The sequence below is a fragment of the Trichomycterus rosablanca genome, chromosome 24, assembly GCF_030014385.1.
Source record: "Trichomycterus rosablanca isolate fTriRos1 chromosome 24, fTriRos1.hap1, whole genome shotgun sequence".
Classification (NCBI taxonomy): Eukaryota; Metazoa; Chordata; class Actinopteri; order Siluriformes; family Trichomycteridae; genus Trichomycterus; species Trichomycterus rosablanca.
The window spans coordinates 12,820,741-12,838,627 of NC_086011.1; the positions used below are offsets into that span (position 1 = coordinate 12,820,741).

A 17,887-nucleotide genomic window follows, 5' to 3' on the forward strand; every position below is an offset into this window, starting at 1 on the left:
CCCCACAGGCTTGTACGGTAGGCACTAGGCATGATGGGTGCATTACTTCAGCCGCGTCTCTTCTTACCCTGATGCGCCCATCACTCTGGAACAGGGTAAATCTGGACTCATCAGACCACATGACCTTTTTCCATTGCTCCAGAGTCCAATCTTTATGCTTCCTAGCAAATTGAAGCCGTTTTTGCCGGTTAGCCTCACTGACAAATGGTTTTCTCAAGGCTACACAGCTGTTTAGTCCCAATCCCTTGAGTTCCCTTCGCATTGTGTGTGTGGAAATGCTCTTACTTTCACTATTAAACATATCCCTGAGTTCTACTGTAGTTTTTCAATGATTTCATTTAAGATCATTAAAGATTTTTGTCCGACCACAATCCTTCCTCGAAGATGATGTTTCCCCACTGTCCTTCCACTTTTTAATAATGCGTTGGACAGTTCTTAACCTGATTTTAGTTGTTTCAGCTTCTCCTTAGATGTTTTCTCTGCTTGATGCTTGCCAATAATTTGACCCTTCTGAAACAGATGAACATCTTTTCCACGACCACAGGATGTGTCTTTCGACATGGTCGTTTAACAAATGAGAAGCTACTCACTGCATCAGTTAGGGTTAAATAACTTGTTGCCTGCTGAAACATAATCACCCATGCACTAATTATCCAATGGGAGGCTCTTACCTATTTGCTTATTTAAATCCAGGTGGTGACCTTTTTTTGGGCAGGCAGTGCAGAAGAATAAAGCAATAAGCCACGAGAGGCCGTACGTTACTGTGATTTTAGCATGGGGATGACGTTTCTTCTCCCCGTGCTAAAATCGTAACAGTAATGTACGGTCTCGAGTGGCTTATTGCTTTTATAAAACGGCGGTCAACATAAAATATAATAAATACAACAATGTTTAATCATAAATTTATTTATTGTGTATAAACTTACAATAAAGCATTCTTCCGCGACGCAAGGTAATCCGATTAACAGTGTTGCTAGGCAACGTGAGGGCGAAAATAACATAAATTTTTTCTATTCAGTGGCGTATTAATATGGAATGATGTGAGGTGGTCCTAGGTGTGCGTTTATCGGGGATTTTACAACGGCTTCGAACGCGGCTCAGCCAATCAGATTTTAGGACCGGAACTATCCGTTTTATAAGAAGAATATAAAGAACGAACTTTTATTTTGAACATGTGTCGGTTCACAACGAACGAATCGGCACAGTTGGAACTTGGCCTGTGTGCTAGTACAGGCGGAAACTGTGCTGCGGTCACCTTTTAAATTCAAGTTGATTTTATTTTTATGTAGTGTTGTTATATTTTGTTTGTACACCTTGTGCTGATCCAGTAACGCAGTGGTTAACAAAGTAAGCTTTATTATGTATATCTATATTTATACACATATAGGGCAGTGATAGCTCAGTGGTTAAGGAACTGGACTAGTAAACAGAAGGTTGACGGTTCAAGCCCCGCCACCACCAAGTTGCCACTGTTGGGTCCCTGAGCAAGGCCCTTAACCCTCAATTGCTCATTGTGTTCAGCTCATTGTGTAAGTCGCTTTGGATAAAAGCGTCTGCTAAATGCTGAAAATATAAATGTAAATGTAAAATGTAAATATACTGGCCGCACTGTGTATTACTGCTTCGTTATTTACTTAATGTCAGTACTGAACACTTTCTATATTGTGAGGTAACTATATGAAGCATTAATAAACCTGGTAAAATCAAGTCAACCATTTAAACTAAAACGCTGGTGGTTTTTAAGTAATTTTAACAAAATAAATGAACAATAGTGTTTAAGCTCATTACTGTATTATGAATATGGCGATATAAACTGGCCATGTCTGCTACATAAGTGTGGCTTTGTTTACAACTGTTTACATTTTGAGTGAGCTGGCACTGAGAGTTTAAAGGTTGTTTTATTGTTAATATTTGCTGGAATTTTTGAGCTTTAATGTAACAAAAAGTTAAAGGAGAAAGCTTTAAACCGTGACTGACAGCAGTGCACAAGACACTTATGTTGTTTTGAATGGTGACTGTCACGTTTAGCTACTTTTGTAGTAGCAATGTAGTAGGGCTGGGCGGTATGACCAAAAATTTGTATCACGGTATTCTGACGGTTTGACGGTATATCACGGTATGTTTTTTTGTATGACTGTGGCTTATTCTACTGTCATAAGTACATAGAATATAACATGTTTTAATTTCACCATGTATATGATGAAGGTTTTGAGTACTATAAGCTTTGCTTGGCCCCACAAAATGACTATACTATTATTATGTACTTGTGTGTTTATTAGGATTTTGACATCATGTTTCACACTTTGGTTAAATTCATGACAGGACAGGTACTTACACATGATTTAGTTTGAGTTCAAAGTCAAACACTTAACATACATGGTTTCAAAAACCTTCCAAAATAGAAGAAGATGAATATGAAGAATTAACTTTTAATGCTGCTAAATGATACATTACTCCAATTAAATCATAAGCAGTTTTTTATTTTAACCTTTCTTAACAAATAATAGTGTTCAGGATCATTTGCTGTATTATGAGATCATGGCGATGTCTGCCACATAAGTGTGGCTTTGTTTACAACTGTTTACATTTTGAGTGAGCTGGCACAAAGTTTAAAGGTTGTTTTATTTTTACCATTTGCTGGGATTTGTGAGCTTTAATGTTACAAGAAAAGTTAAAGGAGAAATCTTTAAACCGTGACTAACTGACAGGAATGCACAAGACACTAACGTTGTTTTAAATGGTGACTGTCACGTTTAGCTACTTTTGTAGTAGAAATGTAGTAGGGCTGGGCGATATGACCAAAAATTTGTATCACGGTATTCCCCGTGAAATTCCCACGGTATGTTTTTTTGTATGACTGTGGCTTATTCTACTGTCATAAGTACATAGAATATAACATGTTTTAATTTCACCATGTATATAATGAAGGTTTTGAGTACTATAAGCTTTGCTCAGCCCCACAAAATGACACAATATATGATGCAATCAGTACATGTAAAACAGTTGCAATAAATACAATTTTTATTGTTTATTTAATGTTTAAGTATTGTACAATTACCCTTAGTGTGCAAACTCCACTGTACAACTTGACCACTGCTCAACTTGACCAATTTAGAAATAAATGGGTAACATTATCAAATTCCCCAGTTGTTACTTTACTTGAATTTTCATTAAGTGTTAACTTCCTTTGATTTTAATGTCATTCAATATGCTGCAGGTTTTCCTGCGATGGCGAGTTCAGACCCTGCAGCAGGCAGCCTGGGTGAGGAGTTTGCCGTCCCCTCTCACGTAGAGGAGGTCAAGAATGTGATGGCTTCGTTTGCAAAGCAGCATGGGGCTGCTGGACGTAGGGTCGTCCTAATCACCTCAGGAGGCACCAAGGTCCCTCTTGAGTCCAGGACAGTGCGCTTTCTGGACAACTTTAGCAGTGGTCGGAGAGGGGCCTCCTCTGCTGAATACTTTCTCAACTCTGGATATGCTGTGATTTTTCTACACAGACATCGCTCTCTCTACCCGTACACACGCCAGTATACGGGGGTCAATTTGCTGGACTGTCTTACATTTGAGACCGCCAGGGATGGCACTGGTCTGCTCCAAGTGGATCAGAAGGCGTTACCCAACATCACAGAGGTAGTGAAACAGTACCAGGCAGTAAAAGCGGAGGGGTTACTTCTACCAGTGGAGTTTAACACCTTATCAGAATATCTTCACCTTCTCAAAGCAGCAGCACAAGCTCTCAGTTCAACAGGTAAAAAACTGCTCAATTTGTAACACACTTTAACATATTGTGTGTTCAATGTTTAAGCTGTATTGTGTTTCTTTTAGGCTCCAATGCCATGTTTTATTTGGCTGCAGCAGTTTCTGATTTTTACATCCCTGCATCTGAAATGCCAGAGCACAAAATCCAGTCCTCCAATGGGCCTCTACAGGTACATGATTACCTATTTTTTAAACTATTTATAGATACATACTTGTACAAATACTTGTCCCAAATGTAAGTGGAATAGTATAGAAATTCATTTATGTGCTAAGCAAATTTTCTCAATTAAAGTAGTAGATGTCTTTGCAACAGATTATTCAGTTTCATAAACACTCACTCACTTACTGTCTTCACCTCTTATCCAATTAGGGTCGCAGGTTAAGGGGGCAAGGCACACAGTGTGTGTGTGTGTGTGTGTGTGTGTGTGTGTGTGTGTGTGTGTCGCAGGGCACACACACATACACACACCCATTCACCTATAGGGCAATTCAGTGTCTCCAATTAACCTGACTGCATGTTTTTGGACTGTGGGAGGAAACCAGAGCTCCCGGAGGAAACCAATGCAGAGACAGGGAGAACATGCAAACACCGCACAGAAAGGACCTGGGCCACTCTGCCTTGGGATCAAACCCAGGACCTTCTTGCTGTGAGGCGTTATATGTATAATGTTATTTAAAAAGTACAAATACGTCTGTAGCAGATTGAGTACAATTCCCTACATCACTTAACCATTGTGTTGGCAATGGGTATTTTTTTTTTTAGCTTTAAAGGTTTAAAAGGTCTCAGTGGACAAAGCAACCTAGTAATGATTTAATAGCAGCAAACTGATTTGTTTAGACATTTTTACTAATTTCCTAAAATGATCCTGTTAATACAGTGGATTTACAAAGTACTCAGATCATGCTGAAATCTAATTTCCCTTTCATTAAATTGCTGTGGCTATGTTCCATAAATTTCCAGGTTTTATAAAGGTTCACAATTTGCAATGCATCACCAGGACCAAAACCAAGCCATGAACTCAAAGAAACTGTCTGTGGATCTCCATGGTCGAATTGACCATGTGAAATGACATAGTTGTCACAGGAACACCGTGGCCTCAGTGATTTTTAAATAGAAAAGCATTGGATCAATTTTTTACTTTTCTAAAGATCGGCATCTGGGGCCTTTGTCAGGGAAGTAAGAATGAACTTAGTGGTCATGTTCAAAGAGTTCCACGGGTGGCACGGTGGTTGGTGGGTAGCGCTGTCGCCTCGCAGCAAGAAGGTCCTGGGTTCGATCTCCAGGTGGAGCGGTCCGGGTCCTTTCTGTGTGGAATTTGCATGTTCTCCCCGTGTCTTCGTGGGTTTCCTCCCGGAGCTCCGGTTTCCTCCCACAGTCCAAAGACATGCAAGTGAGGTGAATTGGAGATACAGAATTGTCCATGACTGTGCTTGCCTTGAACTTGTGAACTGATGAATCTTGTGTAACAAGTAATTACCTGTTCTGTCATGAATGTAACCAAAGTGTAAAACATGATGTTAAAAATTCTAATAAATAAATAAAGAGTTCCAAAAGTCCTGTGCAGCAGTAAGAAACACTGCAGTGGCTTTGGGGCAGGTCTCTGAATGTCCTTAAAACATCTGAACCCCATAAAACTTCTGTGGACAGACCTGTAAAAGGCAGTTCACAGACTTATAATCTCTAGTTTGATTGAGTTGGAGAAGATCTGCTGTGAAGAACCGGACAGATTCAGGTGTGCAAATCTTGTAGATGCATATTTAGAAAGACTTGAAACTGTAATGGCTAACAAATGGCTTATACAAAGTATTAAAAGATCTGAATCCTTCTATTAAATAAAACTTTTAATTTAGTCTTTTGGGAAAATGATACAACCATGTTTTACTCCATCCATGCAGGATTACATTGATGGGTTAAATGACTAGTTATATCCATTCAGAATGAAATCCACAACTTAAAAGTGTGGAAACCGTCAATGCCTCTGAATACAGTACTTTCTGATTCCACTGTTTACATGTCATAAATTATCAGGCTAATTATCTAAAACATGAGAGCAATGAGAGTGAGACCAAATTTTATCCTGCAGGTTGTTGATTTATTATAAATTTAAAATGCATCTAATGTATGCAAAACATTTAACCTCACATCTAACCACACACTTTGAAAGAAAACCATGCATCTGGGCCCCCTGTGTTAAGCACTACTGGGCAAATAACTTGATAAATAGCATACATTGCTGGAATTAAAAAATAACGTATTGTGATTACTGCCTTTCGAAGTGTATCTTGTACCAAGTACAAATACTTTTTGTTACTACTCAACCCTGAGTGCAGTGTAGTACAACCCCAAATCAGAAAGAAACCCCAAAGTTGGGACAGTATGGAAAATGCTAATAAAATAAAAATGCTGTGTTTTTTTTACATTTACTTTGACTTGTATTTGATTGCAGACAGTTTGAACCCAAGATATTTCATGTTTTGTCTGCTCAACTTCATTTCATTTGTTAATATACCTCCATTCCTGGCAAAGGTAATTTACACTTCTTAAGATCTTAGAGCAACATGTGCTGACATCATCTTTTCCAGGGACGTCAATGCGTTTTTCAGCAAGACAGTGCAAAACCACATGCTGCACACATTACAAAGGCATGGCTGCAGAAGAAGAGGGTACGGGTACTGGACTGGCCTGCAGTCCTGACCTGTCCCCAATAGAGAATGTGTGGAGAATTTTGAAACGAAAAATGCGACAACGACGACCCCATACTGTTGCACATCTTAAGTTTTTGCAGGAAGAATGAGACAAAATAAAAGCTGAAACACTAAATCACTTGGTCTCCTCGGTGCCAAAACGTTTTTTAAGTGTGGTGAAAAGGAATGGCAACATTACAAATGGGTAAATGCTTTACTGTCACAACTTTTCTTGGAATGTGTTGCAGGCCTGAAATGTAGGAATGGATGTTTATTAATAAATGAAATGAAGTTGAACAGATAAAACATGAAATATCTCAGGTTTATCCTGTCTGCAATAAAATAAGTCAAAGTAAATGTAAGAAACTCTGTTTTTTTTATTATTATTTGCTTTTTCCCTGCCATCCCAATTTTTTTCTGATTTGGGGTTGTAGAATCACCTTAGTTTTCTATTCAAATGCATGACCAGTCATTGTAGCCTATTTTGTATTACAGATAAGCATGAAAATGGTACCCAAGATGCTCAAACCACTTGTGAAAGACTGGGCCCCACAAGCCTTTGTCATTTCATTTAAGCTGGAAACTGATCCGTCCATCCTCCTAGAGAGAGCTCGTCGAGCCTTGGACACCTACAAGCACCAAGTGGTCGTGGCAAATGTCCTGGACACACGTCGTGGTTACGTAGTTATTGTGACTAAGGACACCCAAGAAGAACTGATTCTTACAGATGAGGAGGTACAGAGAGATGTTGAAATTGAAGAAAAGATCATAACTATTCTGTCAGCTGCACACACTGAGTTCATTAACCAACAAGGTTAAATGTTGGCTTTCTTAAGACTTTTTACTTAATTAATAATAATTTACCTATGGCTCTATGTGTATGTAGCAGATTCTAGATTCCAAGAGTTCAAAACAGTGGCTTTTTTAATACTGGTCATTCACAGCACAATTAAAATTAATTTTAGCCATTTCAGCAGGATGGCAGTGTTAGTTATAGTTAAATCTCAGCCTTTACCATGATTCAAACATTCCTAAGCATTCATTTTCCTACAAAGTAATTTAACAAACCAGCTTTGGCATACAGAAAATACCATTTTAATTGTCCGCGGCACGGTGGCTCAGATCCCAATGTGTAACCAAAGTGTGTAAAACATGTTAAAAATCCTAATAAAATTTAAAAATAACAAATTTTCTATGCTGATTGTTATTTCTTTTTATTATTATTATTATATTTGATGCATTTTTCTCCCAATTTAGTGTAGTCAATTTGTCTTCCGCTGCTGAGGATCCCCGATTCATGCAGTCGAGGTGGGTATATTGCTGCTCACGCCTCCTCCGACACACACACAGCCCTTAACGGAACCTTTTCCACCCATGCACTCTGCGCAGGCGCTTCTATCCGCCAATCAGGGTCCTTACACAGCGTTTTGAAGACCCGCCCACACAGTCCGGTCATCCCTCCCTGCAGGCACTGCCAATTATGCCTGCTAGATGGCACCCAGCCGACTGGTGGCAACGGCGAGTTTTGAGCCGAGGAGTTCATAATCTCGGTGATGGTGTGCTAGCGGAATATCCTGCTGCTGATTGTTATTTCAAGCAGTGTGACGGTCCTAGTAGTCTGTCCTTAAGGTATTTTATACTGCATAAAAACATTTAGCCTACAGAATTTACAAATTAACCAGGTCACAGAAGTATTTTTATTTAATTGTGATGTATCCAGTAACAAATTTGTACTAAATAAACATCTGAACTAACATCAAGATTAATAATACACAGGCAGTTTAATCGTTTGCTGTAACTACACTCGTCACTTGAGTTTGATGCCTTTCTTAACTCCAGCACGAATACCGGACAGCTCTCCACTGTATCTTGTTTCCTCACGCCGAACTTCATGAACCTGATATGAAAGATAAACATGTCAAAGATACAGATTAAATTAAACACATACATTTTATTATTGCTGTCATAAAAGTAAATCCCTATACATATAGCGGACCTCCACTTCTAATTTAGAAGAGTCGCAACTGTCACTCGCCCCCTCCGACATGTGTGCGGTGCTGCTTCTTTTCACCTCATATGGGGATCTGTATCGTGCATGGACAGTCCCGCATCGATCTCCATTATCCCCCGTCTTATTGTACAGGCACCAATCGATAAGCCAGTTATGATGAATCCTTACAGCCCTCCCTCGAACTAGCCAATCAGTGTCCGTGTAGTTGCCCGGCCAGCCATTATCAGAACTGAGATTCAAACTTACAAGCTTGAGATGTCAGCACTGGTGGGCTAGTGTGTTTTTCCGCTGTGCAACCCAAGCACCCTAGATTATTAAGATTTTGAATTCTTTCACCCGGTGCTGTAAGTTCTAAGAGTAACACAGAGGTCTATTATGCTAACCCACCATCGCTGAGATCAGCCTGCTGGGTGTCTATGCAGACATGACTGGCTATGTCTGGGTGGGTGGGGTTGCTGGGGGTTGAAGCACTGTGATGGATTTGCACCATTGTATTCCTGCCTTTGCATTCAGTGCATTTCTGAAGCAGCAGTAGAGGGTAGAGCTTTGGGCTTTAATAATAAATCAGTATCCATGTAGGTGCCCAGCCAGCCGTTATCATAGCTGAGATTCGAACTCGCGAGCTCGAGACGTCAGCACTGGTGGGCTAGTGTGTTTTTCCGCTGCGCCACACAAGTGCCAAAGATTATTAGGATTTTGAATGCTTTCACCAGGAGCTGTAACACATACCTGACCCTTCCTGCGAATCTTGGCACGCCTGAACTTCTCTCTGTGTTTGACTCTGGGATTGCGATCAATCTTCTTCCTCTTCGGTGTGAGTCCTTTGTTCTTGGCCATCTAAAAAAATAAAAAAAAAGATCAAGTATTGATAGTTATGATAGCTACATTTACTGAACAGTAAGGGCAAATGACAAAAAGCTATGAATTGGTCTCTGGGTTCCTGACAGATGCAATGATACACAGACTATTATAGTAAAGCAGCATCCACCCACCCTTACAGTTGTTCTTTGGATGTATTAGTTTGGCTGTGTTGGAACTATATTGCAAGTTCACTGCCTCGTGCACAGCACCCACCCTGAGCAGGGTGCCACAAAAGAGCACATGCCTTCTGACTGTGAAGCTTTTAACATGTACCAATGAACAGGCTCTTACTGCTTGTGCCAGCGCCTCGATAGACATTAGCAGTCACTGTTGCACTGGCAATGAGGTTTCCACATTCCTTCCGTGACACAGCCAATTGTTCTGAGACTTACGTTTGGGTTTCTGCCATGGTGGACTAGTACACCACCCAATTTTAGCGTAGTCAATTTGTCTTCCGCTGCTGGGGGATCCCCGATTGCAGTCGAGGTGGGTATATTGCTGCTCACGCCTGCTCCGACCCGCGCACAGCCCTTAGCAGAACCCTTTTTCACCTATGCACTCTGCACAGGCGCCTCTCTATCTGCCAGTCAGGGTCCTTACACCATGTCAACATGTATGCCTGCTAGATGGCACCCAGCTGACTGGTGGCAATGCCGAGTTTCGAACCGAGGAGTTCAGAACCTCGGCACTGGTGTGCTAGCGGAATATCCCGCAGCGCCACCTGGGCACAATATTCAACTTTTAGTATATACACAAAGCCCATTAATTCCCTTTAATGTGTGCAGACATAATGTGTGTCTTTACTTATTACCACTGGCTGTTTGCTTCCCACTCCCTTGATCAATAAACAAAGTACCTCCCACACTTCTGATAGACCATGAACATTTACATTTTCAGCATATAGCAGATACCTTTATCCAAAGCGACTTACAGTTGAGACTGTATACATTGCAGGCGATTGAGGGCCCAACAGTGGCAAGTTGGCAGATGTGAGGCTTGAACCAGCAACTTTCTGATTACTAGTCCTGTACCTTAACCACTGAGCTACCCCTGCCCATCCTAGGCTTTACCACGTTTGTTTCAGAAGTCTTCCCAAACCAGTCATAAATGTTTACAAGTACCAATCTGTTCCACTGTACCTGGTAAGTAATGCCTCTTTTTCCATCTCCATCCATCTCGGCTTCCTCTTCCTCATCCTCTTTTTGCTCCGCCAACCTACAGACAGAGCCACAGTAGGTCAGCAAATGTCTACAGTTCATAACACAAAATACACCGATCAGCCATAACATTAAAACCACCTCCTTGTTTCTACACTCACTGTCCATTTCATCAGCTCCATTTACCATATAGGTATATACAATTACTGACTGTAGTCCATCTGTTTCTCTGCATGCTTTCATGCTGTTCTTCAATGGTCAGGACCCCCACAGGACCACTACAGAGCAGGTATTATTTGGGTGGTGGATCATTCTCAGCACTGCAGTGACACTGACATGGTGGTGGTGTCTGAGCGAGCTTATTAATCACTACAACCCAGCGCGTCCACTTCGCTCACAAGATGCAGGGTTACTCATAGTTCCTAGAATTAAAAAGATCACGGCTGGTGGAAGAGCATTTTCTTACAAAGCTCCACAACTTTGGAATAATCTTCCTGCCTCTGTTCGGGATTCGGACACAGTCTCAATGTTTAAGTCCAGACTGAAAACATATTTATTTTCTCAGGCTTTTGATTAGTATAGACAAAGGTGCAGAGCTTGGGGGTTCTTGGTCATAGAAACTTGTGGTGATCAGGGGTTGCTGTCGTTCTGCCTCTCCTGTCCGATCACTCAGGTTTGGGTAGGGGAGGTGGACGCTGATGTCCTATGAAAGCCTTCATGACCTTGTTACCTGCTCGCTCTCCCTTTTAGTTATGCTGTAATAATTAGGGCTGCCAGAGTCTAAAACTCTATGTAAAACTGTTTTACTTAATTAGCATTGTACATTATTAACTACATTCTCTGTTGTTTTACCCCAAGGGCATTCTGATGGAAACCTGTTTACCCGCCGAGGTTAAGGATTAAAGTCGAGACTGCAGTGCCAACAATGCTGCTTCTGCCGGATGTGACGGGTCTGGAGTAATTGCACCAAGAATGACAAGAACTAACTACAGACTTTATTAAAGACTAGACCAAATAACAACTCTATTATTATTTATTTATTTATTTACTGCCAGTTATAACTTTTAGTTCATTTAATTCTGTGTTTGTATGATTTGTGTAAATCCTATTTATTTAAAGTATCCTCCAGACCACCCAAGAAGGATGGGCCCTGCTGAGTCTGGTTCCTCTCAAGGTTTCTTCCTGTAATTTTCAGGGAGTTTTTCCTTGCCACAGTCGCCCTCGGCTTGCTCAACAGGGGTTTTTGTATCTGTTGGTCCTGGATTTTGTAAAGCTGCTTTGAGACAATGTCTATTGTGAAAAGCGCTATATAAATAAAGTTGACTTGACTTGACTTGGTGGTGTGTTAGTCTGTGTTGTGCTGGTATGAGTGGATAAGACACAGCAGCGCTGCTGGAAGTTTGTAAACACATCACTGTCACTGCTGGACTGAGAATAGTCCACCAACCAAAAATATCCAGCCAAAGTGCTTCTATATGGTAAGTAGAGCTGATAAAATGGACAGTGAGTGTAGAAACAAGGAGGTGATTTTAATGTTATGGCTGATCAGTGTAGATAGCCAGTGTAACCACTCACCCATTGTCCGGCAGCTTCTTGTTCTTTCTCTTGCGTTTAAGCCTTTCCTCAATGCCTTTGTAGAAGAGCAGGGCAGCTTCTTCATCCAAATCCGACTCTTCTGCTACTTCCATATCTCTTTCTTCTGATGTCTACAGGGATTAATTCATAAGAAACTCAATTGTTGACATCACAGTTATGCCTTGCATTCTAAGAGAAAATGGAAACTCCTTACTCTAGTCGTGTTGACCTCTTTCTCTCTTTTGGTTGTTCTTTCGTCCTGGTTTCCAGACAGCAGTTGTTGCAGTTGAGGTTCCAATTTGGAGTCGATGGGTCCTAGTTTGTTTATTAACTACAAAAGCAAAAAAAAAAAAAAATCTTGAAAATCTTTATTGATTTGAATTGTGTAATATGTTGAGAATAAAATAACAGCACTTAATGTAAACCAATATCATTAACCCACTGATGCCTGGATTAAAAATCACAGTAAAAATAGATTACAGGTTGATCCAATTTGTGTGAATTTCATCACAGTAATTCATAATCCTGATGAGTCCTGATGAGATAATGCATGGTGTTCTGGTGGATCTCCTCCCAGACCTGGATTTTTCAAACGTAGTTCATAATGTATTTGGTTTCCAGTTTTGTTTAAAGCGTCCTGGAGTGTTTCTATATCATTGCTCCCAAATTCCTTACAAGTACCTCTGGACTAATTAGACGTATTTCACTAAAGTTTAGCCTTGCAACACTTTCTGCAGGAGGGTGACATGAGTGCCATTTAGAGATGTTAATGATTAACCAATAACCACCCAAAAAGTTAATTAATACTTTTCTACATTACTGCCATGATTACTACAGCATGATTACTATTAGCTTAGTCACATCAAAATCTAAAAAACAGTTTTCAGTAAAATAAATAAAATAAAGCTTTTTTTATGCCATGAAACTGTTTTTTAGATTTTGATGTGACTAAGCTAATGGTTACCACTGACTAAGGAGAGTCATTATCGGTTAAAATAATTTCCAGTGCTATTTATTTTAAAAAGCAACATAATCTTTTAATAATTACCCCTTATATTCTGCCATACTGTAATTTCATTATGATCTGTATTGCATTTATAGTGCCACATTTGAAATACAGGTCAAAAATGAGATATTTACAATTTGCACTGTACTGTGATGGCTTACATACTGCTACAATTCTTAATAAAATGCCTATATGCCTATTTTTGGGATAAGACCTCTATGTAAATAAGCAATGTTAAGCAACGATGCAATTGACCCCAATGTAAAATGCCACAGTATCATACCAAGTTTTTAATGCCATCAGCAAATTTTTTTTTTGGTTGAGCAACTGATGCACCACTGCTTTCACAGCATCTCTTTTCTTTGAAGGCTTCTTTGAGCGTCCAGAAAGGTGCAAATCAGATGGCACTAAATCCAGACTTTAAGCTCTCTCTGTCTCTCAGACACGACCAATTACTACTCCTCCCACCCTCACCGTTTCCAACGAAAATATAAAAGTGTGGAAACTTTTTGAAGATCCTTCATGTTAGATTAAGCAGTGAATCATTTTAATTTCACACCATAAGCAATGTAAAGGTAAACCCAATAAAGCCAATCTTACATGTCAACAAATGTGTACTTACGTTTCGGTAGGTTAATAATCTTTCAATCACTGGATGATTATGTGCTGGAATTCGCTTGGCTTTTAGAACCAAGTAAAAACTTATGTTTGTGCAATAGCTGGAGGAAAAAAGAAAACCAGTTATGTCTCAGGACAAACCTGCTAATTTTACAATAATACTGTAGTAGTAAACAGATATAAAAAACAGCAAACTTACTTGAGATAAAGTTGCTGCTTGGTTATAAGGTAATCTGCTCCCTATGTAAATAAAAAGATGTATGATAAGTATAATAAGAGATTATACTTACACTATAGGTGTAACATTTTCTTAGGGTATCAGCTCACCTTTCCAGGTGGAATCTGTCCATCTTTTACCATCTGCACTAATGGCTGAATCGCATCTCTCAGTTCTGTCAGCTATGTACACAAAAAAGATTAAAAAAAAAAAAGTCTTTATTAACCTACAGAGCTACGTACTTAAGATTTAACTAACAAACCCCATTTCCACAAAGGCTGGGACATTTTATAAAATTCAATAAAAACAAGACTTGATTTGTCGATCCTCATGAACCTTTATTTAACTAAGCAAAGTAAAAATAAATCTAATGTTTTCACTGACAACTTAATTGTACTTTGATAAATCTAAACACATTTCAAATTTGATACCTGCAAAAATTAAGTTGGGACAAATGCATCACCTTTTCTATTATTACACTTTTTAATGGGTTTAGAACTAAGCATATTAATTGTAGCAGTTTTGCAAGACTTTAGCAGCTTAATAGTCAATGGTCACCGTTGCCTGATATAGACAGATCTAAAACTGCAGGCAGACCAGTGAAGCACAAACACTCTGTGTCCACAAAGCTACAATGTTGTAGGCCTGGCATTGTTGTAGGTCTGGCACTGTCTTGCTGAAATAACCAAGTACCTTCTGGTACCACTGGTACCTTCACACATTTATTTATTTAATTGGGTTTTAACATCATGTTTAACACATATGTGTTATTTAATTGCAGAAACAGGTATTGTGTTACTGTCTGTTTATTTTCTCGTATTTCAGTCCATTTATTTTCATTTTTATGGCTGCAAGGCAGGTTAATACTGTTCTTGTGTTGTATTGTATAAGAGTTTCTTTCATGGCATGTGTTTCAGGCATGTGTCTTTCCTTGGTGTATTTGGGGCAGTCTATTTTATTGTAGTAGGTCTTTGACATTTGAAATGTCGGGGGATTTTCTCCTTTCATTAGGTGTTACCTTTGCACATAGACAGGTCATCCATGCTATAGGCAGTGTGACAGCCTCATACCATGAGATGTTGAGGGTTTTGCTCATAATGGTTCTTTTTGTTTTTGGCATAAAAGAACTCGTCATCCATTTTTCCTCAAAAAGTTGAAACATGGAGTCATCTCATCACAGCAGTCTTTTTGGTCCAACTGAGATTAGCTCAGGGTCAGAGATCTTGGTGGCTTTTTCTTTTGCATAATAGATTTTCAGGTTGCATTACTTGATGCAGTGATGGACTGTGTTAAGTGACGATGATTCTCCCAAGCCCATGTGGCATCTCATGCAGTGCTGTCTGAGAGTTCACACATTTTTAACAGTGGTTTCTGGCCTTGAGATTTCTCCAGATTCCATGAATCTTTTCACACTATTATGTACGGTAGATGATGAAAGACCTAAAGTATTTGCAATCTTGCATTGTGGCAAATGCTGTTGTTTTACTAATTGACAATTCTCTTATAAACGTTGGCACAAAGTGGTGAACCATGTTATGTCTCTCCATGACCATGACTGAGCCTTTGGTGGATTCTCCCTCTTCAGCCAAGCATGATACCCTTACCTGCTACTAATCCACCTGTTTACAGAGGAATATTTCAAATTAATGTAACAATTATTCGATAAATGTTTCACTCTAATTTGTCCTATTTCACAATCCAATCAAATGTTTGTTTATTAGGATTTTAACATCATGTTTTACACTTTGGTTACATTCATGACAGGAACGGTAGTTATTCATCGGTTCACAAGGTTATATCGAACACAGTCATGGACAATTTAGTATCTTCAATTCACCTCACTTGCATGTCTTTGGACTGTGGGAGGAAACCGGAGCTCCCACGCAGACACGGGGAGAACATGCAAACTCCACACAGAAAGGACCCGGACCACCCCACCTGGGGTTCGAACCCAGGACCTTCTTGCTGTGAGGCGACAGTGCTACCCACTTAGCCACCGTACCACCCTCAATCCAATCAAATTAAAATTTCACAAAAATCAACAAGTCATTTACCAACCATTTATCAATGTCCCAACTTTTACTACACTACAAATTTAGCTTTAACAGTACCTTAGCCTTAAAGTCCTGGATGAGCTCCATTAACTCTGGACTCTCTTTCTTAAGCAGTTTGAGTTTCTCTTTCTGTGACATCGTCTGCAGGTCTTTTACAATCCTCTGCTCCTTCTCAGCAGATTTTTCAGTCGTCTTAAATTCAGCTTCTGTTGCAAACTCCTAAAACACCACAGGGATTATACTGCCCATTCTGCACTACATTGTGTGCTACTATCAGGTCAAATACTCTCAAAAACAATATCACAAAAACATACTAGGTAACTGATTCACAGTACAGGATATAGAATACATCATGATACAGCTGCCTTAGAAAACTAGATAACTACAACAACAAATCTTTCAATTGGTAGAGTGAATGGCTGTAGACATCTGACAACACTTACAGATCTCAGAACAGTTTATTATAATACTAATATCTCATATAGATTAATATTAACATTCTCATTAGATGTGTTATAACATCAAAGTGTCATAGTAAATACCAATATCATTTAACAGTTATCTGTACCAAGTCAGTACCAGTGTAAAAGTAAAAATGCCATTCAGCAAATCTGGGAGCTATATGCGACTGAGTACTGGGGTGGATAATACAGCCAAAACCATCTATCACAGTTCCAATTAACCAATTATTTGTAGTGCTAATACGAGTTCACATATCTATATATATATCTATATATATATCTACATATATATATATATATATATTAGGGCTGTCAAACGATTAAAATTTTTAATCGCGATTAATCTCAGAATTTCATATAGTTAATCGCGATTAATCGCATTAAAAAAAATCTGTGTAAATGTTATAGAAAACAAGGATTTTTAAGTGAAATGTTACAATTAAAATGGTGAACACATTTTATGCTAAATGTACTTATGTTAAAAACTGCTGGGACAAGAGAAAACTGTAAGGGAGTTTTATTCACTCACATACTAGGCAGTAAATGTCAGATTGTAGGTTAGAATTTCTCCATCAGCAAACATTGTAGATCAGCGGTGCTTTAGGTGGGATAAGGCGTAGTTATTGTATCAGACTTGTCTGTGGTTGTATCGTGACGATGGTTTGATGGACGTTTCTACACGAAGTGAGTGTGTTTTGACCCTTTGGGGCTTCCATAGTTTATGAACTAACGTGCTCGACTCAGCTTTCCGGTATTCGGTACAGAAGAAGAAGTTAATTAAGTGTAATAAAGTGTTCTGCTCCCGACAACTTGTGAATATAGCGTGTATTTATTTCTTTATTATGCAAGTGCATCACTACCACGATCGGTTACATTATGTTAACAAACCGCAAATGAAAAACGGTGGCAAGTCCGACATTAAAACGTTTGTTCTACCAGTCAAGTGTCAACATGAACTAGAATTTGCGTTAATGGCACTAATTTTTTTAATCGCGTTAAATTGAGGTCGCGTTAATGCGTTATTATCGCGTTAACTTCGACAGCCCTAATATATATATATATATATATATATATATATATATATATATATATATATATATACATATATATATATATATATATACATATATATATATATATATATACAGTATGTATGTATGTATGTATGTGTGTGTATATATATATATATATATATATATATATATATATATATATATATATATATATATATATATATATATATATATATATATATATATATATATATATATACAGGGGTTGGACAAAATAACTGAAACACCTGGTTTTAGACCACAATAATTTATTAGTATGGTGTAGGGCCTCCTTTTGCGGCCAATACAGCGTCAATTCGTCTTGGAAATGACATATACAAGTCCTGCACAGTGGTCAGAGGGATTTTAAGCCATTCTTCTTGCAGGATAGTGGCCAGGTCACTACGTGATGCTGGTGGAGGAAAACGTTT

General features: G+C 38.9%; 2 protein-coding genes across 4 annotated transcripts in view; one reads left to right on the plus strand and one right to left on the minus strand.

Annotated features, from left to right (window-relative positions):
- Positions 1-1,125: 1,125 nt before the first annotated feature.
- ppcs (phosphopantothenoylcysteine synthetase) lies at positions 1,126-7,632 on the plus strand. Its single transcript, XM_062986215.1, has 4 exons — positions 1,126-1,347; positions 3,218-3,748; positions 3,826-3,929; positions 6,940-7,632. Exons 2-4 carry the CDS (start codon positions 3,229-3,231, stop codon positions 7,261-7,263), a joined length of 948 nt encoding a protein of 315 aa, XP_062842285.1. The 5' UTR covers positions 1,126-1,347; positions 3,218-3,228; the 3' UTR covers positions 7,264-7,632.
- A 490-nt stretch (positions 7,633-8,122) lies between these two features.
- utp3 (UTP3 small subunit processome component) overlaps positions 8,123-17,887 on the minus strand; it is a 44,517-nt gene continuing 34,752 nt past the window's right edge. For all 3 annotated transcript variants that reach the window (XM_062986210.1, XM_062986211.1, XM_062986212.1), the window contains 9 exons: positions 16,001-16,162; positions 14,000-14,071; positions 13,872-13,912; positions 13,677-13,773; positions 12,263-12,379; positions 12,049-12,179; positions 10,456-10,531; positions 9,185-9,292; positions 8,123-8,341 (listed from right to left, as the gene is read on the minus strand). In XM_062986210.1, the coding sequence (XP_062842280.1) occupies positions 8,252-8,341; positions 9,185-9,292; positions 10,456-10,531; positions 12,049-12,179; positions 12,263-12,379; positions 13,677-13,773; positions 13,872-13,912; positions 14,000-14,071; positions 16,001-16,162 (894 nt within the window). In that variant the 3' untranslated portion in view covers positions 8,123-8,251. The remainder of the gene's footprint in view (positions 8,342-9,184; positions 9,293-10,455; positions 10,532-12,048; positions 12,180-12,262; positions 12,380-13,676; positions 13,774-13,871; positions 13,913-13,999; positions 14,072-16,000; positions 16,163-17,887) is intronic.